Genomic DNA, 23,258 nt, shown 5'->3' on the forward strand with positions numbered 1-23,258 from the left:
TCATCAGTATACCTCAAATCTGGTTACACAGGAAACCAGAGTTATTGTCCAGTTTTATGTTTGATTTTTTTTTTAAAGATGAAATAATTCACATGATTTTGGTGTAACAGATCTACTAATAAAACCTCTTAGTATCCTTAAGCTTTCCTTGTCTAGTTGTTAGTTTTGTTGTTTGTTTGTTTAATAAACATGTGAGAAATACTAAAGCTTGTTCTTGAATTATGTCTCCTATGAGTATTTTAGTTTTTTTAACACAAGGTATAAATACAGCGCTGTCATTTCTTTGAGATTGCTGAACTTTGTTTCTCTCAAATCTCCTTTACATTAAGGATTCAATCTTTGAATGTCTGCAGAACTTTAAATTTTCAGCCAGCCCTCTGCATAAATTCCTGAGCAGAAGATGGTAGGATCAGGCCATCACACCTATAAGTCCATAATATATATAATATTCTTACCTGTTGCTTAAGGAGGAGGAAACATAATTGCTTAAAAGTAACATTTTCTGCAGCATTCCTCTACATTTCTGTTCCTCTATAGTCTCTGCGGTGTGGAGTGTTGCATAGCTGGTACTTGAAGATTTGAATTCATTTAGATGACTCCTTTGGGACCATATTTATGGATTTGAGAGTTGTGGTTCATCTGCTTTGCCCTTGACCTAACAATAAGTAGTTGATGTTTCCTTTTGGAAGTTCACTTTCTGTGCTTTTCACTGCTTGCTTAAATTCATGCGAATGATAGGCGTAGGACTGTCTTGTATGCAGTGAAGTCCCATACCATTAAGTAGGTGTTTTGAGATTAGGTGTAGCTAAACCACTAAGCTTTGAAGTTTAAGAAAAAAAAATAAAATCCTGAAAGAATTAAAAAATGGTTTGGGACATCTTTCTTTATTTTGCCATATGATATTAAAGGCAAATGGAACTATATGTTTGCATGGATGTTCCCAGTGTTCCAGAAACTTACGCTGCCGAGTGTCTTAATTTCAGATGCATGATATGGAGAGATCAATAAAAAAGGTAATTCAGAGTGACCTATTTTTCAATGAGAATAGTTTTAGTTCATAACAATGATAGCTACCCAAAATCTGTCTTTCACTATATTAGTGGGAAAGCTGTTGTTCTGAAATAATGTCTTGAAGCTTGATGGCAGTTGACTAAGTCTTATGTACACTAACTTCTTTACTAGGAGAAGAAATCTAAATTAGTTGTCTTTATAGTAACAATTGTGTGAAATAACCTTTTTTCTCGATTGCTACTTACCAGGTATTTTTAAACATTAAAAGTTAGACATTTCTTTCTCTACTGAGTGGTGGCTTAATGACAAGTTTTTCATTTTCCATTGGATGCCTTTCCATTTAGTACATGAAAATGTTAATGAGCAAATTGCTGGGACCAAAAGTTTTCTATTCTGATTATGTAATTTCCTCCTTCCGTAATGATATGAGGCACAGTTAAGAAAGAAAAATTATAAATGTGTGGGGGTGTGTGTAGATTGTGACTACTGAATTAGGTCAGTGTTACAGTTTTGGGGGAGGTGTTTCTAGATGAGACAGCATTTTGATTGAAATGAAGGAATAGGACAGAAGATTGATTTCTAAGTCTAGACTTTTTAGACTGGAATCACATCATAACCCTTTTGATGAGTCAGTATTTATTAGGATTTTAAGAAGGCAGTTCCCAGAGTCCTGTATGAAGCAAATCTGTTGAAACCTTTCAACCTCAAAGTTGTAGTGGTACAGTTAAGCTTTTTTTTTCAGTACAGTGCTTTTGATGAAAAAGCACATCTTCTGTGAGAGTCTCTTAAAATAGGTACATAATTCTATAAATAATGCTGGAGAAATGTATTGGGGTTTTTTTTCGTGGTAAGATTTTTAGAAAGCTCCATTGTTATGCCTTGAGTAGACTAGTATCCTGGCATACTTTGCTACCACACTGCAAAGGAGATTTTGTGGCATGTATCCTCTCTTGTATATAACCAGGAAACTTTAAATAAAGGAAAAATAGATCTATGTCCATAGATAAGGGTTAAGGAATGCACATGAATAATAAATTGTGTTTTGATGTCTGCTACTGTCTTGTCACCTGGCATTTACTTGTTTTCGCAGACTCTGTTATCAGTAGCTAATTTAGGAGAAAAGCTGTATGTAGAGGAGTATTTCAGTTACTTTTGAGGAGGTGACTTTGAGAAACTTGGATGAAAGCTGTTATAGAAGTCAGCTGTTCTTGAAAATGGTGTGTATTTCCTGATCATTAGGTGCAAAAATGCCATCCTTTGGATTTGCTTGTTACGTGTTGTCCTGTAACAAATACGTAGATATTTGTAACTTATTTAACACTTACCCAAGAACACATGTTTTCATTTTATTGTGGTTTTGTGGTGGTTTTTTTTTCCCCTCCCCTGACTTTAGAACAGGTGCTTGATTTCTTTTATTCCCCAAACAACATTAACCTATTCTACCAGGCAGATGGGAGGTTGCTGGCTGTGGGAGCTGTGGTGAGGCTGAGATGGGCAGCTGCACTGAACACCTGGAAGCACAGGCCTCTCCCTGAGCCCTTTCTGGCATTCTCTGTGCAGTCTGCTAGTGCTCAGTTGGGTGATGTCTTCTAAGTAGGGAGCATGTGGAGTAAAAAACCCTTATATGTGTCTTTTCCTGGTGTTACTGAAGTTACAAGGAGTCAGATGAAGCAAAAGCTGGCTTTCACTTACAATGTAGTGGTAGATCAGGGTGACATAAGAAGATAGCAAAAACATGGCAAATCAGAATTTCCTCAATTGACAATCAAGCAAATGTCAGTGGGATTAATTTGATTCAGTCTTTGTAGCCTCATACATCACTTAATTAACAGTGGAGAGTTAGTTTGTCATTTAATAGGCATCTGTTTCCCATCTTGACGCTGTATCAAAAAATCCATTCAAAGCTTTGGGTAAAAGTAATATTTTTTTTTAACATGACTTAGTGTACTGAATTCAAAATCAAATATAGTAGAAATTAGACATGTGAATCAATATGAGGTCTCCATTAGAATTCATCTGTTTCTATTGGACTGACTGTATACTAAAAGCCAAGGTATCCCTACATCACTTTGTTTATAAATAATTCAATTAATTATAAATATGTGGAAAAGATATTATTGAGCTGAACCAAGTTGTGACTTGGTGAGTTTTAACTCTAAAAAAAAAATGAAATTCCACAGTCTGAATTAAAGAAGTGGTAGTTTTTAAAATTTCACAGTTAATCAGTTCTAGGAAGATTAAAGCAATACTGTGTTCTTTGTGTGCATGCAGTTTGATGTTTCCTCTAAGACATAAATGGTTAAATCAGTGACTGTAAACAGGATTCCATTGTAATACTGTTTAAGGTGCTTAAATGGATGATGATTTGTGTTTATGGAAACATGTTTGCATATTCTGTAATTAGAAGGAGAATACCTGAAGAAGATTATCCTTGCAAGTGACAATACACAGATACCATAAGAGGCAATTGGACTGTTTATTGGAGATGGAGTGGTTTTTTGTTATGTGAAATATAATTTCAAATTACTTTTGTGTAATGTCCTTGGAGATGTAAAATGGGGTGGGAAAACTCACTTAAGAATCTGGCCTTGTCATATATACATGGCCAAGCCAAGTGAACTTCGCTGAAGGCACTGTAATACACTTTCCTGGGAACATAATTTAAGTAATACACAGAGAGTATCATTATTAGAATTTTAAGCAAACCATCACTAAATAACAGGAAGAAAAACATGCATTGGTCCTTTATGTAAACAATTGATATTTACTACTGTCTACAAAATTATATTTTCATTACACACATTTTATTTTACTCTGTGAACTTAGAAGATTTTGAGTAAGTTGGTTATTTCTGTAGTACTTTACTTGTATGACCTGGTTAAGTCATCACTTGCCTTGAGCAGAAAGTAGTTTACAAGAATGCTTTGCCCTGACCCTTCAACTAAGCAGAGAGGTGAAATCTGATGGCAAATCAACGCTAGTCTCAGTCAGTTTAACAGGAGAGCTGCAGTTTTGTCCTGGCTCCCTGGCTTGCGTTGGGATGAGTACCATCTGACTTAGCAGGACACTAGGTTATTAAAGAAACTGAAAAATAATCAACCTTGGTAAGTTTCAGTGGAGTTTTGTTGTTGTTTCCTTTAGAACTCTGAATTGATTCACTTCATGATAGTTTAGCCAAAAACATTAGAATAAGAAAGAAGTGAGATTGAAGCAGCTTCCACTTGATGTAAGTTATTTTGGAACCACAGCTGCCAGTGGTCACTTCTTTCTGCAGTTTAAGCCAACCTAGGTCAGCATTGCTGCTGAAAGGAACTGCTTCATCCTTTCCCTGCTTTCCTGCCTCGCTCCCTATGCCAGCACAGGTTTTTGTATGGCCTTTTTCTGAACCAGACCTGTTAAGGAAGAATGGTGGTGATTAAAGAAGGTTTATTGTGGTGGCAGTTGGCTTAGGGCTGTTGAAAAGTACAATGTAAGTTGGCAGAAGTTTTTATTTCTTTGGTTTATGCAAGTACCTAGAGGCTCTAATCAGATAGTACTGGGAAACTGCATTGAATTGCAGTACACTGCAGTGTGTGTGTGTGTACATATAGCAGGAAACTTCATCTTGCAAATACTTTCTGCCTATTGATCTTTCTAAACATCAACACAAAACAAATACTTAAGACACCATTTTAAACAGCAGCAGTTAAAATAAGTTAGTGTTTAAAATTGCATTTAAAAAATCAGTTTCTTCCCAAAGAAAACTTGAATTGGTTATGCCTTTCTTTTAGATTTAGCAGGCTTACTGAACCATATAGTTGATTTGTTGAAGAGTGATGCTAGATTACAATTGACTGTATTGAAAGAATACAGATTTGTTCCAAAGTGAATGTTATTTTTAGTGACAATATTAGAGATCTCTAAATTTGTTGGTGTTGTTGATATTGGAGACTGGACAGGGGACAAGTAGTGTATTCAGTCAAAGTTTTTATTATCTTTGTAACAACTTGCACATATGTCCAATTTAGGAGAGGATTTTAAAGTGTCTTGGAAAAAGATAACAATTGAAAATTAATCTGAGATGAGGCGTCATAATAAACCACTTAGAAATATGCCTAGTGTTACAGCAGAAATGTAACTAACTTAAAGCTTTTGCTTATTGAATCAGGAACTTAGTATTGCCAAATGAGTCTTGCTGAAAGATCATTCAATTCTTTATACCACTGTACTTGGCTTTCAAACTTTGAGAACTCTTGTTGAGTTATGTGGTGCTTGGATGTCCAAGTTCCTCTGGAAGACTACATTACATTTCATCTTCTGTGGTTCTTCAGTGCCCTGTGGCATAGAATGGAATTGCTGTTAACATGAATAAATAAAATACATTAAGTTACATTTAACACAGTGAAGTTGAAATATATAGTGATTACTGAACTGTTGGTATGTCATGATTACAAGACCAACACATAATTCTGATGTCAGAATTTTCTTCATATAATCCACTAAAATAGTTGATGAGAATGTGATGGGTTTTGTAATTGGTCTGAAAGGACAGTGGACCTAGACTTCCATAGACATGTGCTGGAGGAAGGGAATAAAAGTCAAATGCCCTGGATAAATATTGATGTGCTAATAGAAGTTCAACTGCAGGGATTCTGTTAGTCTTCACTGATAGAGAATCAATCTCTTAACTCACTCTCAGACATCTGCAGTTAGTTTCAGGAGAGAGTATTGCAAAAGATGACAAATGTGTCTGTTTATGCTCTTAACCAATCCATTTCTACATATACTTTCTTCAGCATGCTGAATTCAAATTGGTAATCTACTGTAGCAATTCAGGCATGCCAGAGTCAGAGTAAACAGCTGTATTTTGGATGTGTGTCAGTTTTTCAGTGGTATAGAAGTAATCATCAGTGTAATTTTCACTTGCAGCATTAAAATGGTGTAAATTATTTCAACTGTTACCGGATGTAAGTTGCACTCAAGTCTAAAATAAAAGATTCCTTATAGCAGGCTATTGGGTTTTGTAGTGTTCTATTCCAGGTACAGATTACTTTTATCTACATATATCAACATAGCATATAACATGTATCTTTTTCTCTTTTTTTTTTTTTTAGGTTATGCAATGGTCTCTGCAAGATGGCATGTTCTTGAGTTGGAGCTTTTTAAGGCAAGCATATGCGGGTACTTCAACTTTACTAAGTGGACTATAATTTCTTCTCTCACCACAACTACATAAGCAGACAAAATTGCAAAGATCTGCCCTGTGTCGAGTATGACAGCCACGACTCGTGGCTCTCCGGTAGGAGGGAATGACAGCCAGGGCCAGGCTCCTGATGGACAGTCCCAGCCTCCCCTCCAGCAGAATCAGGTATGTGCTTAACAAATCAAGTTGTCTTAAAATAATGGGGTTTGATCTTTAGAAATAGTGTTTCTGAATTATTTGAGTTTACATATTCCTAGAGATGTCTAGTTTTCATATGTGTGTCTGGAACTGTAAAAAAAAATTTTGAGGGATGAAGATAGAGCTATTTCAAAGTAGATAGTTAGGGAGTACTGCGATGCAGAAGATGCTCCCTTTTCAGGCAGTGCTATAGTTCTTTTAAGCTTGTATATTTTGGATAAGAAGCATTCTTGGAATAATATCAGAAGCTTGCTCCAAACTGTGTTGTAGACTTACCTGCTACAGACTGATTAAACTGCTCTCCGAGTTCAGTTTATGCTCGGTTCTGCAAAAGCACTTTTGGGCAAAACAGCTCACTCTTTAAGACCAACTTCATTTAGGTCTCTGTTCATTGTACTGGACTTCCTGAACAACTTGTCATGTTTCTGTTTTAACACCTTATCCTGCTTTCAAAAGACAAGCAAAAATTTTTATCACATTGTGATATGGTGTTTGATTCTTTGGGGGAAAAAAGTACTGGAAAGGACACTTTTAAATGATGCAGCTAAACCCATTGAAAAGAAAAGGCACACTTTGTCATAATTGGTACCGAGATGATATTTGTTTAATACCGTAAGGTTTACTGATTGTTATTTCCCAAGGATTAATTGTTCTTTGGAACATGTGTGGTGTGCTGACCCTGACTGCCAGGTGAGCGTCTACTCTTGTCTCACTGGGATGGGGGAGAGAATTGGAAGGGAAAAGTGAGAAATGATACGGGTTGCCTTAAAGGCAGATTAGTAACTGAAAGATTAGTGGAGGAAACAAGCAATGGAAATGCAGTCACTCACCACTAGCTGATGGATGCCCAGGTACTCCTCATGCAATTGTTACCTTGGAAGAAACCTCCTGCCCCATTTTATTGATGAATGTGACACTTTACGGTACAGAGTGTCTCTTTGTCCAGTCCAGGTTAACTGTCCTGTCTCTTGCCCATCCCATGCCTACTTACTGCTGAGGGGAAAAGTTCGAAACACAAGGCTTTGAATCTGTGCAAGCACTGTTCTGTAACAGGCCACACGTTGATGTGTTATCAGTACTGTTTTGGTCACAGATCCAAAACGCAGCATGATACAGGGTGCTGTGAAGATTAACAACTACATTGCAACCAGATGTGGTACAAGATGCGAAAAAATATTTTTGAGGTTTTTGTCCTCCCTTATACCTCTAAATCTTGCTGTTGATTTGAATCTTTATTACTGTCAGTTCATACTATTTCTGTATACAAGTAAGCATACATTTACAAAATGTGTCGTATTTAGCATGTCCCATTAAATGGGATTAATTGATCATGTTCTAGTAGATTGGTTAGTAGCCAGCTGTAAGTAGTGTGTTACTCATAGCAAACTCTTTTAGAAAATGTTTTTCATGATCGTTTTCTTCTGTGCTGTTGCTGAAGTTGATCTTTTTACCTAAAATAGTTGTGTATTCTACAGAAGACTTTAAAAATGGATCATCTGTACTAGTCTTTATTTTCAATGTCTAGGTGGATGACTTACTGAAAGCAGAACTGTGTTACGAAAAATCCCCCTTTTCTCACTGGGAAAACAGTTAAATTTAAACTGTTGAGTTACTAAGCATACAACATGTTCTATGCTCTGGTTTTTGTTAATAAATTTGAAATAAAATGATTTTATGTTTTATGATGACAAGTACTTAATTAAATAAATTATTTGAAACAATGTGAAAGAAAAATGCCAAAATAAGTGGCACAGTAAGTGCAGACAGTATTTGAAGTTTTTTCTGTATCAATTGTAGACTTCTTCCCCTGATTCTTCCAATGAGAACTCCCCAGCTACCCCGCCTGATGAGCAGAGCCAAGTAGATGCTCCACCCCAGCTTGAAGATGAGGAGCCTGCGTTTCCACACACAGACCTGGCAAAGTTGGATGACATGATCAACAGGTATTTTCATGCTTTTTTTCAGAGTGTAGCTTACTTGCATAAATATCTTGATAGTGGAATGAGGATTTTTGCGTCTTTGTTTCAGTACATTTCTTGAAATAAATTTTTATTGGGTTAGAGTTGTAAAGAGAAAGAGGCTCAAATCAGAGAGTTGGGGTTTTTTGTTTGTGTTTTTAATGGAGTCAGGGCCTTTAAAGATGTATACTTCCCCTGTATTAAAAGCATTACAAAGGGGCAAGGGTTCTTGATTTATAAGACCTGCAATTGAAATACAGGAGAATTTGTTTTGTTTTTGAATTTAGGCCTCGATGGGTTGTTCCTGTATTGCCGAAAGGGGAATTAGAAGTTCTTCTAGAAGCTGCTATTGACCTAAGTAAAAAAGGTGAGTTGAAAAGATGATTAATGATTACTTGGGCCATTGTGTAAAGTCTCTTCATGGTCTTTTGAATCCCTGATGGAAACTTAAAATTTTTAAATTATTTCTGTTACAACCTTGATCCTGAAGATTGTGTCAACATAGTACGCAGAACCTTTGTAGATCAGAAATTTTAGAAGGCCATCAAAGTAGTTAGAAATTGGATGCCTTAGTATGAGCAGGGAGGTTGAATAAGCTCACAACAGTAAAATTCTTGTCACTCCTGTCCTGCCTGTTTTCTGTATTCTCTTTGATATCAGACCTAGTGGCTTTGGTCTTTATAATACATACTAAAACTCAAAGAATTCTAGTTTTTGAAAACAAGTTATTAACCTAGCTTTCCAAATGTCTTGCCATAAACTTCTGTTCTCTTGAGAATATTAGAAAAAAGTTAGAATTTTAAACAGCTTGACTTAGACTTAAAATTCTCCCATATTGCTTGCTATATCTGACTTCCTAGAAAGTAGGAAGGTTCCATATGAGGACTGTGTATGTATTTGCTAAATTGTATTAGTCCGATTGACAAGTTTGTTGTGTTCTGCGAAGTTCTGTTCTCCTGGGAAATTCCTTTGGTCTCCTATTCTTGTCAGTGTTTCTTGCCCCAGCATTTGAGTAATACCAAAACTCATATCTAAATACTTTTCTAGGATATCTACACTTACCAGCTAGTTGTATTTCAGTGTAGTGATATACAAAATGCCTTTTCCTTAGTTCTGCACAGCTGGACTAGGACAACTTAATTTCTCTGTTAATAAAGGTTATTTTTAGAGGTAGTTTTAAGAATAAAAAACTGATTGTGGACATGATATTTTGGGTTATCTTGATTGTTTTCTATAAATCTTTTTTGCTTTGGAGCACTCTCTGGAGAAATAAAAGTTACGATGTACCCTTGTGATCCAAAATGGGATAATGAAATTATTGTTGCCAACACTAATTTATCAGCCGTAGTTGCACTTAGAATTGCATTATTTATGTGTAGCTAGCTAGCTCTGATAGGAATACTAAGGTAAGTGTACAGTTTTCAATCATCGCGTTTGTTCAAGGAGCAAAAGAAATGCCAACTTAAATAAAGAAAATGCAGCCATCTATGTGTCCAGGCTGTTGGAACAGTACAGTAAAAACAAGTTTTCTGTTTGTGATTTGTAAGAGAAGAGATCTGTGTACTGCCAGCTCTGAAGTCATATTTAGAAAAAAAAACAACCCCAACAACCAAACAACAAAACCAAAAAACTGTCAATGCGATGAAGTAATAAGAGCAGAATGAGAGTTTTGGCTACTCCTAACACCAACGTATTTCTCCAAAGTATTAGACTTAATTGAAAGTTCCCAAACAAAAAGTCTTCTCTTTTTCCTCTTGAAATCGTGAAAAACAGTGGAAATCTCTTCATATGCTTTATGCACTTTGAGTTTTTATAAAGTTGTTGATGTCCAATTCTGAAAAGAACTATTGCGTTACTATCTAATTCTTCTTCCTCTTGCCCTGTAGATGAATTCCTAAGTGTGTACGTATGCGAGGACTATTGACTAAGGAGAAGACAAGGAAAGCTGTTAGAATGAATTGTTTAACTGTGTTATGTTTACAGTTACATCCTCAATTTTTTTTTTTTCCCCTCACTATTTAAACTTACATGATGGCTAAGACGGTGGTTCTTTAACTTCCAGTGTTCAAGGAATATGATAGGGTGCTCACTTGGTGTAACTGACACTATTTCAGAGCTGTGTATGTATAGAGGAGAAATATAAATAGTTCTGTTGTGTGCATTTCTTAACAGATAAAAAATGCATTCAGTTATATCAGTAAGATCTAAAACTGGACACCGTGCTACCTTCTATGGGCATTTTTCATAATCTAAGGAGTTCTGCTCCACAAGGGAAGAGCTGAAAGGAGAAATCAAAAAACAACCAGCTGTTGAATTACATAAATGTTCTATCGCACTCTGTAACTCATTTAAATTATGAAGCAACAAAATGTTAAAAGAGTATGCTAAATTTTTTTATCAAGCACCATTTTCTAGTCATTGAAATTCTTAAGAATCTTTTATTCCTAACATTGCCAGTAACTGTGGGGTAACTGCCATCTTTGTGACCTTGACTATAAAATGAGTGATATTTGCATCCTCTTTTAAGGCTTTTCAGGAACTGAAATTGGAAGGGACATGTAAGAAAACTTGTAAGAATGAAATGTTGTCATTACCACCTTAAAGTGCAAGGAGTGAATTTGAGTAGTATGAATCCAGTCTACACTGGGACTAGCATTATTCCTAGAAGATGCATTTATTTCTAGAAGATCAGCTTTTTATGTCTAGGCATCAAGGTAGTATTCTTTAAGCAAGCTGTGAAACTATTAAATAGTAGTCTGGAGTTACTTGCTAATAGAAGAAAACCTATTTGAAAAGTAGTTTTTAGTAGCAAGAGTAACGTATCTTCACAATATTCTGGAATATTTAGAAAGTGTTTTGAGCAATGAGAATTACTCCAGAAGGAAATATCATAGTAAGTTGGATGTTACAATTTTAAAAGTTAAAAAAGGGGTTTTTGTTTTTTACAGGGTAGAAGATTCTAAAATCTTCCTTTAAAAATCCCCTTAACAACTCTGCACTGCTGTGCTGTTGTTGTGGATTTCATTCCTCTTAATGTTTACATTTACTTTTTAACATGCTGATAAAACTTTCCAATGTGACACACACAAGCAAGATACAAGGCAACTTTTAGGATTATTTAAACTTATTTAAATAATAGTTATTTATTTACCTTTTGAAATTAATATTTCTTTATTACTTAAAGCTTGTTTAAACTGAAATGAAATGTCACTGCGCAACTTAAACCTTCAACTTTGATCGCACATCTTTGTTTCTGATCAATTAGACTTTCAGAGTGGAAAAAAGTTGAGAAGCGTAAGAGCCTCGGAAAAAAAAAAAGTATATGCAGGACTACATATACATGCAAAAGCTTTGGCAGCCCAGTAATGGGAGTTGTTTCAGCATCCTCTCTAAAGATTATGTTTCTCTGGACATTCCATCTGTGTTTCTGTGGGATCACTCTTGAGTTCCTTACTGAAGCTTCTGTGTCTTCTGCATTGTCTTGAAACAATTAGGTTTTTTTTCAGTCACCTATCTAAAGCAAGGACAGCAGATTTGTGTCATCATGTTCCAAAGTTTCTTAGCCAGGTATTTGGGCTAAAAAAAATTCAGTGAAATGAACTACCGTAGGGTCAGTGCAGTATCTTTGTGTAGAAGGACTCTCATACTCCTGATGACTAAGAGTTACTGAAAGTCTGCCAAAATCTAAATGCCGCATGTAGTCACTGTGCCCATGGGCAAACTATATGTTTGCCCTGAGCTCATTAGCTTCAGGTTACTGACAGTTTTCCAGTGTCTGAGTCAGACTTTGACAAGCTGGTGGAAGGTTTCTCTGTTGCACTTTCTGAGGCTCCAGGTCTGATATGGGCTTTTGATGGCACAGTGCTACATCAGTTTATGGAGCCACCTGCGCTCTAGAGTTGCAGCTACAAACTCCAAAGTCCTGGAGAACAGGAGGTGGGTGATTTTGCTTGGAGTCTTAGTGCTTTCTATCTAACTGTTGAATGCCTCTGAGATGCATCAGAGTTTGTTCATATGCAGTTTTATCTGGACTGACATGTTTTGTGGACCCAGAGTTTCTGATTTTGTGGAAGGGTTAATACACTTGATGATTTTTCTGGAAAATTGACTGTTCATAAGAACAAGTACAAAAATCAAGTGGCCTTCTGTTATTCCTCCAGTCCTTTAATTGCAGCTCCCATATGCTTTGTTGCATATCACCTTTGCCTTTCATGTTCACTTTTTTTTCTCTCTGTGTAATATCATTTCTCCAAGTTTTCTTTTAACTATTTAACTTATGGCTGCATGCACTTATCTTTTTGTATTCTTTATCCTTCTCTGCTCTCAGAGTGTGGACAATGGGGAGAAAAACAGCTATTTACAGTCTTATCTAGAAGTTAGTGATACTGAATCTGATTCAAGCAGTAGATGCCAGGTGTCTAGTGTAATTGTTGTTTCTCTTCTCATTGTCTTTGGATTGTTCTTGCTTCATTGCCCAGTCTACTTTCTTCCAAGACTCCTGTACCCTGCTTCTGATAATACTCTATTCCTTGTAGACACCTAGCCCTAGTTCCTTCTTAAGTGTCATCTGTTGTGGGAGAAGTTGGAAGGTGACTGTATGTCCAGGAGTCCCACAAGTATCTTTTAAAGTTTGACATCTTCCCTCTCTTTTCAAGTTCAGTGAAGTAAAGAAAAGACAATGTATTTTGAAACATACTCTGTTTTGGTATTCCAAAACTTGGTTTGAAATCCTCTAGACTGAAGCTGGCCAACCGTTGTGGGGGTAGGTGGTCCAAGAAGTACTTAAAAGTTTCGGTGCGGTTATGTTGGTACTCTAAGGAGCATTACACTTGAGTGCCTGCTTTAAATTAGTATTCAAAAATTAAGTTTAGTGTTACATTTAGGTTCAGAAGGAAACATTTTGCCTAGGTCAGGTTGACTACATTCGATGCCTTCCCTGTCCTCTCTTTTGTGTAGGGTGAAATTGTCATCTTTACCTCCTTGAGGAATTAATTTAACCCAAGTCCTTTACTGCAAATGCCTAAGTTTTAGGCAATGTCCATCTGTCCTGTTTTGCTATGTTGTGCTTGCTGTGACTCACAGCTTTCTGTTACTGGTCCTACCACTTACTATATAGTGTAGGGATATTCAGATTGCAAGCTACTCAGGAGGGCGATGTGGAGTTTTCTATACTTGACCACATAATGTATATCATGTAACTCTGGTAGTGAGGAAGAGAGGGAATGCTGGAGCAGTTGTTAAAGGAGGTGACGGGTGCTCTCCAAAAATTTGAGCTTTACAGAAGTTGCTTGAGAGCTGCACTCACTGTAAGAGCAGTAACAAGCCCTGTTACAGGACTTTGGAAAGTGTTTGTGGTGTGTATGCAGGGCAGATGTTCTGTGACCACTGTGGAAAGGAACCTGTGTAGTGCAGTTGTTTCAGGCAATGAGAAACTTTAATTTGATAACCCAAGTCAGTCGTTCCCAAAACAGAGGAAGTTACTGTCAGGATATCTTATTCAGGAGGTTGCAGGGTATAGAGGGGTACAGAGTGGTGGCAGTAATTTTTATGAATCTGAATGCTGTAGACTTGTTGAATGATAAGATGCCCTAACTGAAAATTAAACATGTTTTATAAATAAACTGTGCAGGCAGGTCACAGGGGTTTTTTTTATAACATGCACAATGGTTTTCATTGTTTCCAGTGTGTGATATATGTTTCTGTATATTTTTCTACTGACTACTAGCCCTATTTAGATTTTTTAACTTGAACTTTTGAAGGGGAAGTACGCACTTCTTGCAATATTGAGTTATAATTAAATCCAAAGTTTTAAAATAATGAAAAATATGGAGCACTGTTCTTTAATTTTGACCTTGACGTATGGTGGCTGCAAAGGTTTGTGGCAGTGTTGGGGTCTAGGTGTGTTGGCTCCTGGCAGCAGAATTACAAGAAACTGTACTTCAAGTGAGGGTTAGAGACAGAAGGATATATTTTTGTTTAAGCAGGTTAATTGTGTCATCAGGTCTTACCCTTTCTCTGCTGAGTTTTACTGGTAGCAACAAAATAAGAGAGAACATAACTGCACGTATACCAGAAGAATGGAAGAGATGTACTTACTGTTATCTTTGCTACTATACCTTTAAGTGTTACTAGTATGGAAAAAACTTCGTACTACAAGTTTCTAAAATAATTTTTAAATTATCTAAAGGAATGCAATTTTTGAGGCGACTTTACCAGAATGTTTAATGTCAGGCTTTTTTGCATTCAAGCTTAAGTAAGTTTGTCTTCATCCAAGGCTTCTCTGTTTAAAATAATTATGCAACTTCGACACCAAATCCTTGAAGTCCACATAACTGCTTTCAATATCTAAAACTTCATGTGGCAACTAATGAAACTCTGTATCTATTTTTTTCTTTCTATTTTTAAATAGGCCTTGATGTCAAAAGTGAAGCATGCCAGCGATTTTTTCGAGATGGGTTAACAATATCTTTCACAAAAATCCTTACAGATGAGGCAGTGAGCGGCTGGAAGTTTGAAATTCATGTGAGTTTTTTAAAGTTGTGTTTCTGAAAAACATAGTAATTGAAATTAAAATGGAAACTACCTTTATGATTATGAGGAGACCACAGAGACTGAGTCTCATTTTTGAAACTCATCTCAACGGAAAGCTGGGAGAACTCTTGTATACATGACTCAGGGTGTGTGGGAGGAGTCTGTCATTGTTTCATCTTACTGCTTCTGGTGTTTTTGGAAAGAAATACAACGTTAGAGGTGATATGGGAAGAATGGAATTTTGTATGTTCGGTAGTGCACCTCTCATTAGGCAGGCTGTCTTTGGCAAGGTACCTAGAGATCTTATTTTTATGTGCATGCTCATAAATTTTCATTGGATAATTTACTTTTTTAGTAAAAGCTTTTATCAACCTGCTAACTTCTGAATGTTTGTAACAGCTGCTTGAATGTAAAAGCTACCTTCTGAACAACTAGTCATATGCCAAAGGAGAAACTGTAGAGATCTTTGTAAGCAAATTAAAATCTGCAAGAAAATTAGGTGAAAGGAAGAAAAGTTATTAGTTCAGTGGTGATTCATAAATGTCTCATCCAGAAAATATTTGTCTTTTTCCTAAATCTAATTTTTAGGTGAAAGCAGTTGAAAGTTTGTTTAAAGCCTTTACTGGAGGAAGTACAAATTAAAATATGACATTATAAAATTAATGCAAGTTTGCATGCTAGGGACAAATGGTTCAAAGTTAGAATTCATGTTCATCGTACAGTCACCTGCCATATTCTTGGTTGTTGTTTTCTTGTTAATAGAGATGTATTATTAACAACACTCATCGACTAGTGGAACTCTGTGTGGCCAAGCTGTCCCAAGATTGGTTTCCCCTTCTTGAACTTCTTGCCATGGCCTTAAATCCTCACTGCAAATTCCATCTATACAATGGTACTCGTCCCTCAGAAACAGTTCCTGCAGGAGTCCAGCTCGCTGAAGATGAACTTTATGCCCGCCCTCCTGACCCACGATCGCCAAAGGTATGACAGCATTTTCAGACTGGTGTTTTAAATTTTATGCAGGGTTATCTAATTACAGACTAGCCACAGAGAAGTGTTTTTAGAGGGGGGAAAAAATCCCTTAATTCTCTGTCACTAAGATGTTCTACTCCTTTTAACTCATACATTAAATCCCAGTTGTTTAAATTTCCCCTTCTAACTCTTTCAGTTTTGGTCCACAAACTGTCACGTATTTCTATGGTAAACTGGCATAACTCTGTTAGAATGCTATTCCTACTGTTTTAATTGGCTTGCTTATATTTACCAGTTTATGGATTTACCTTCTCATTCAACATGACTTTGTAGGTGACATATTTTGAGGAGGAGATTATGTGATAATGTAGGAATTTTCTTTCCCTTTTCTCTACCAATGATGGGAGAAATGTTTTTTATTGGACATGGAATGGATGCTGTTGTCACTGTGGTTTTGGGATTGCTTTTTGTTATGGTTTGGTGGGGATTTTTTGAATGATGTCTTTGTTGGTTTTGAGGGTATTTCTGTGTGGTTTGTTGTTTATTTTTTAACTGGCAGTGCAGATTAGTAATCTGTTCTGGTGGTTCAGTCTGAATTTTTCAGAATTGTGCTTCAAATGGTATTGGCACAACGTCAGGAGCTGAATGAATTACATTTTTGTTGCTTCTTTTTTTTCCTTTTTACTAATTCTGCTACCTATTGATATTTCAGAATCAAAGATAAATAACTTGTTGTCCGTGGATTCCCTTACATTGTTAAACTCTGTTTAATTGCATTTTGCTGCTTTTATATGCAGCATTATCACGTCCACGAACAGAAAAAAATACCAGAATTGTCTTGCTTTCTGTATAATCATTTATATTTCTATATATTTGATAAAATTATTTTAATAACTGATATATAGCATCTATGTTTTGACATCACAGGAAACATCATGTTGCCTGTTTCTAAGCATTTCCATAAAACATCATATTTAAACTATATAGGCAAGTTCGCTGTCAATTATATGACTGTCTAACGGTTTATTATGTAAGGACTTTTTCAAAGCAAGTTTTATTACTAATAGGTGCTTGACGGTATTTCTTGACGGTAACTTGTAAAAGTCAGAGAATAACTGTTTGCTGTATTGCAGGGTTGGCTAGTAGATCTTATCAACAAGTTTGGCACATTAAATGGATTTCAGATCTTGCATGATCGTTTCATGAGTGGATCAGCATTGAATGTTCAGATAATTGCAGCTCTCATCAAGTAAGTTCTGTTTAAAATAATAATTATATATTTATGAAGTGAAGTAGTATGTTAGTGCAATAGTCTTTTCTTGAAGCACTTAGCCGCACTCAATCTCTTAACTACTTGTATTTACATTCAACATGAAATGTGTTTGTAAATAGACTTGAGTTTTTTGAATGAATCACTCCTTAATATTACACAACAACCGATTATGTCACTTTGATCCCCTTTTTCTTTCTTTTTAGGCCATTTGGACAATGTTACGAATTTCTAACATTACATACAGTGAAGAAATATTTCCTTCCAATTATAGAAATGGTTCCACAGTTTCTAGAAAATTTAACAGATGATGAACTGAAAAAAGAAGCAAAGAATGAAGCCAAAAATGATGCTCTGTCAATGATAATCAAATCCCTAAAGAACTTAGCTTCAAGGGTTCCAGGACAAGAAGAAACTGTAAAAAACTTAGAAATATTTAGGTTAAAAATGATACTTAGGTAAGATGCTACTCCTAATAGGATATGCTACTTCTGACTTTTTTTCTACACTTCTTACACTTATTTTCTGTTACAGGTTGTTACAAATTTCTTCTTTCAATGGTAAAATGAATGCACTAAATGAAGTTAACAAAGTAATCTCTAGTGTGTCATATTATGCTCATCGACATGGTAATCCTGAAGAGGAAGAATGGCTTACAGCTGAAAGAATGGCAGTAAGTTCTCCACTGAAATTCATTGAATAGTTTTTTTTCCTCCTTATCACTTCAGTTGTAGAAATAATTATTATAAATCCTGCAGACACTGCTAATTTTAGTATCTAGTATTACAGCAAGTATCATATAATGGCAATAGGTCATTTTAATAGTAACCTTTCTGTGAAAATTGTTGGGTTTGTTTCAGAGCTACTGTTGGGAATTATTTTTCGTGCTACTAAAAACATACTTTTAAAAGGGATCCTTGAATAGTATGTTTTTTATATAGTGTTTAAAAAAAACACATTCAAACCTAGATAAAACAGATGTGATTCATTTGAACCTTTACCGCCACTGTACCTAAAAAATTAATGTTAATTTAAATAAAGATCTAGTCCATTTTTTTGTGGTTCCAGAAATTTTTTTGTGATTAGAGTTCTAAGAGATGAGTCCGCTTCTCACATTTTAGAGGCTGGAATCTTTGGTACAAGAAGTTCTAGATAAGGCATTTTTATTTAATATTTACATGCTTTGACTACAGCTTTGTGCTGGAATGCACGTGAAAGGAACTAGTAAAATGAATATTTATAAAGTTCAAGACAATTTTCTTCTTTGTGAAATTTAATTGGATTAAGTGACTTGTACTCTTCTGCCCTGTCTTGGTGACTGCTTACCTGTTGTGAGGCTTATAATCTACGAAAGGACTGCTAAGAAAAACTGACTGCAGTTTGACTTCTAAAGCAATAGAAGGAAATAAGTCTTTTTTTACATACTATAGTTTGGCATCTCCAATCTAGAAGTTTTCATTTCAAAACAGTTCTTGTCCAAGTATTTCACAAGACTAGCTTGACTAAGTCTGTAATCAGTGACACTGTTGAAAGGCATAATGCTGTGTACATTTGGGATTTTTATCAGTGCTCAAAGCAAATGCTGCTTTGCTTCAGTCAGAATAAAAAATATATAACCTTAATCTGTTGACAACACTGCTGGAAAAAAATTATCTCTACTTTCATATATCTTGACTATTTGCCTCTAATTCAATACGAAACATTTTTAAATGTCCTATAAGTGGCAGTTATTTAATAACCTAGCCTTTTTATATTTCGGTCCTTCTTATGCCCTTTTTATATGATATGCTCTAGGCACACCAGGGTTTGATATTTAATGATTGTGAATTGAAAGACAAAAATTTTGTTCCTTGAGTAGAAGAGTTAACTGTTCTTCCCGCTGGCGTTTATGTTCGACAATTTTTGTGCTTTGAGTTCACGATTTTAATATGTCTGATAAAATATTTCTCATTAAGATATCACAGTGACTAGAATATTGGATTATTTAAAATGCTGTTTTGTTTTGTTCTTTTTAAGAGAAAACTAAAGTTAAAGATAAATACTTTCCTCTTGCACTGCATCTTTTCCCAATTAGAATATTATATATGAAATCATTAATCTGTTACAATTTGGAATTTTTCTTTTTAGATTAAATATCAGTGTCAGCCCCTCAATAATTTGAGATGCACCACTTTCTTTTTATATTCAGGAATGGATCCAGCAGAATAATATTTTATCTATTGTGTTGAGAGATAGTCTTCATCAACCTCAATATGTAGAGAAGTTAGAGAAAATTCTTCGTTTTGTCATCAAAGAGAAAGCCCTCACTTTGCAGGATCTTGACAACATTTGGGCTGCACAGGTAAGGAACTCAACTGCTTGTCTGCTACTGTGCAGAAAGAATCTTGTGTATCATGTACTGAGAAGATGAAGACAACTTCTGCTTATGCTTGATGTTAGACAAAACTAAAGAAAAATTTGAAATCAAATGGTGTTCTCCTTTGGGGACTTGGATCTCAAAGTTTTATCAAATGTCTTTAGAAAAAGTGGTCAACTACATATGTATGTAAAGTCTAAAGGAACAGTTCAGAACACTGTGCAAAGATTATCCTTTGTAAGTATTCAGGAACTATCCATGTTGAGCGAAGTCTAGATTAAGGGAGAACGTGATGCAACATAATATTTAAAAATGCATTAAGAATATGCATTGCTAATGTTTGAGTTCACCTCAGTTGTATTTTTTTCTGGACAGAGTGCTATTAGTAAGGCTTATAATAGTGACTGTTCCAAAGTTGTTTAACAGCACATTCTTCCCTTTTGTGTGACAATTATTATTTTGGAAAAATTATGGTGTTTTTAGTATTGGCTTGTTTACTTAAACGGTCAGTGAAGCTGAGCTTCCTAACTGTGTGCTGCATGAGTCTTAAGCACAAATAAAGGGCAGGTGAAGAGATGAGATCATTATTATTTATTGAGTAGAGAGAAAATAAACGGTCACTTCTAAGATAAAAATAAGTACAAGTACATATATCCTAGTTTATAGGTAATTTGTATTGAAAGTCTAGCTTAATTCTAAAAGTAAGCCATTAGTCCAGTCTTTCAAATGTGGGAAGAGTAAAGCTGATTTCCAAGATAGGTGACTCTACTGGTTTTGGCAGGGACAGTGTTAAATTTCTTAGTAGTAGCTTATATGAGGCTATATAGATAAAGCAGAAAATTTACCTGTTAAACTCTGTTTCAACCTATCATTTTTTTCACCTTTTTATTTCTGATTCTCTTCCCATCCCACTGTGGGGTGAAGAGTGAGCAAGAGCAATCAAATGTGTGGGGCTATATCATGACAAGGACTAATAGAAGAATTGAGTAGTATTATATCCCTAGTTTGTGCATGATCGTGCTTTTCCGAAACTGCAAAAATTTGACTTAAGTGGACTTAAGGAGGTGTCCCTGTTTCCAGGCATTCTGTTTGCAGGTTACGTTTTTAAAGCACCTTGGACTACAGGTGACCTAGTGGGGAATTCACTAGCTCTCTGGTTTCAACTAACTCAACTGAGAGTTCAATTCCAGCATGACAGTAACTGCATAGGCAGAAAATCGAGAAAGTGTTTGTTTTCCTTATATCCCCAAATCACATTGAGAAAAATCACATAATGTAACAACACAGTATACAGATTACTTGAATTATGGTCTGTGATCATACTGTTAGTTTTCAGCTTGCAGTCTGTAGTCCCTTCCAGACTGTCTTTGTAAGAAGTCTATGGGAAGAAATAAACTTGGAGAAGTTAGTTTGCTGTTAGTAGGGGACATGTGGATAAGCTAGTTTAAGCCAAACTTCTTACTTCTTGTTCAAAAGTATGAACAAGAGGTGTGACCCTTAAACTATAGGGATAGTTCACTCTTAACAGTTGCAAAACCAAAATAATTCAGGAATCAATTTCTCATGCCTGGAAGCACCCAACTTACTCTACTCAGTTCTCATACTCTCAGTTAGGTAGTCGTCACAGTGCACTTGATGCAGTTTTGCCCTGTATTTTTTTTTATGATATTTGAGTTCAGTAGGTCGTATTCAGGGAGGTGGTTTCACTGTGGCTTTGGCCTTGGAATTAAAACAGACTAAAAGGTAAGAATACAAAAATCTCCCGATACAGACTTTTTATTTGCTTTACTGCTCCTATATTTTAGAAGTTGTTATTAAATGACTGCTTCTGAGAGCAGCTGGAGCATGAAATTCAGTAGTGAGGACTTGATTTACTATGTAGCTTTATATAACAGACAGGCTATTTTAGCTCTGGCTCAGTGCAGCAGTGGTGTGGTTTTGCTTTCAGGCTAGAGCTGTTACATTGCTGCCTGGGTTTAGAGGGTGAGCACGCACTAAAATATACAAACATTATGGAAGTGCTCTGAGAACCTGAGTATACAACCAGGACATAAACAAGTAGTTTATGAAAAGCAATGTAATCATTCTACTTTTGCCTTTAGAAGACAACATAAGTTTTAAGTTTTATTTAAGTATTTTCTGGTTTTATAAAGCCAGCGGTCACAATATAGAAGTGTATTTGATTCAAGGAATAATACTGGAAGTCTCTAAAGGCAAGCCTTAAGTTCCAACCGGTGGAGTTGCAGAGAAAGGTCCAAGTGGACAAGAAATAAAATTTGAGAGGTTAGAGTTGGAGTCTGATTACTTACATTCCGGAGTATTTAATTAGAACTTTACAGGTTCTTCCCTGTTTCCACCTAGCAAGCTGACAGTTCACATATCAGGTTCCAATCTGCTCATACTGTCTTGTACTGGTTCCCCAGCCTTTTCTGTTCTTAAGGACTTCCCCATGTCTGTCAAAAACCTTCCAAGACAAGATTGTTACATCTCTTATTATTCTTGAGCAGCCCTGCTGCCCTGCAAGCATACTTGCCCTTTTATGTGTTAATATTGTAAATCTTCTTTCTGCCCTGTACACTCCTAATTTTTCATTCTATGCTGGAAGTGGTCGGGTAAGAGGGAAAAAAAGAAATTACATATTTGCAAAATCAAGTGGAATAAATGGTTTGGTAATTCCTTCTCTCGTAATCTGACCCATAACATGAAAATTAATGTTTTCACTTCTCACTAAATTCACTTTCTTTAAGAGAAATATGTAAAATATGTGGCACACTATAAAGCATTTACAGCACAACATGTAACAAAACTATTGGTCTTTTTTATTGTTTTTAAGTGAATTACCAATACAAACTTTTTAAAGGAAATTATTTTCAAAACCTATCCTACTTGCATTTTTAATACAGGATTAATTACATCAGAGACTGTGTTCTAGGTATTTGTTTCACTTTTTTTTTTATTCTACACTTACAGGATTTTTTTCTACAGTAAGTCAGCTGTTGAGTCACATAGTCCAATTTTGTCGAATTGCACAGAGATTTAAAGTATGAGATGCATTTTTCAGCCTGGCATATAGGAGGGAAATTTTTCTTCTTGCCCAGAGTTAAAATTGAGCTTAACTGTTTCTTGACTTACTGTCTTCCTCAGTGTCGAAGTTCCATTTAAAACTGTGTCTAGAATATAACTCAGCATCTTGCTTTTAGTTGTTTGATTGTTAGACTTCATAAATTTATACACTGCTGGGCTTAAAAATATTGTGTGCCAGCACATTGTTTGTAATACAAAGCATTAGTTGTGTATGAATCCACTAGCACAAAGGAAGTACTTAAGCCTGAAAAACTATGTGAAAATACTAAAAATTGTTTCACAGCTTGAAACACCTCAATGAAATTCATTCAGAGTTGTTTTTGAGCCCTTTCTTAACCCCAAAAAAACCAAAACTACATTCAGTTAAAATACTGATTTTTAAGTCAGAATACCTTTTTATACTTTGTCTGCTGTCTCAGCACAATTTTGTTAGAAAGAAAACTATTGTGACACTGCAATATTCCAAATAAATACCTATGTGCACACTCAAGTGCTGAGATGTACAAGGGAAATCTAAATATTGTGACTTGTCAATGAAGTTAAGTATTCAGTTTGCAACGCTGCTCCCACAGCATCAACTTCTCTTCCTGGCCACCTTGAAGAGTTGTCTTCTAAGAATGAGGTAGGATGTCTTGCTACTTGACTTAATACAAATTGCTACAAATGTTTATGGATTTCTTTTTGTCTTCTTGACAG

General features: G+C 35.6%; 1 protein-coding gene across 2 annotated transcripts in view; it reads left to right on the plus strand.

Moving 5' to 3' along the window:
• The window catches only part of USP9X (ubiquitin specific peptidase 9 X-linked), a 106,581-nt gene that overhangs the window by 19,786 nt on the left and 63,537 nt on the right, over positions 1-23,258 (plus strand). For both annotated transcript variants that reach the window (XM_062000162.1, XM_062000169.1), the window contains exons 2-10: positions 6,105-6,358; positions 8,189-8,334; positions 8,637-8,716; positions 14,759-14,871; positions 15,643-15,861; positions 16,986-17,101; positions 17,329-17,580; positions 17,657-17,795; positions 19,311-19,463. In XM_062000162.1, coding sequence (XP_061856146.1) covers positions 6,263-6,358; positions 8,189-8,334; positions 8,637-8,716; positions 14,759-14,871; positions 15,643-15,861; positions 16,986-17,101; positions 17,329-17,580; positions 17,657-17,795; positions 19,311-19,463 — 1,314 coding nt within the window. In that variant the 5' untranslated portion in view covers positions 6,105-6,262. The remainder of the gene's footprint in view (positions 1-6,104; positions 6,359-8,188; positions 8,335-8,636; positions 8,717-14,758; positions 14,872-15,642; positions 15,862-16,985; positions 17,102-17,328; positions 17,581-17,656; positions 17,796-19,310; positions 19,464-23,258) is intronic.

Source organism: Colius striatus, chromosome 1 (genome assembly GCF_028858725.1).
Source record: "Colius striatus isolate bColStr4 chromosome 1, bColStr4.1.hap1, whole genome shotgun sequence".
Lineage (NCBI taxonomy): Eukaryota > Metazoa > Chordata > Aves > Coliiformes > Coliidae > Colius > Colius striatus.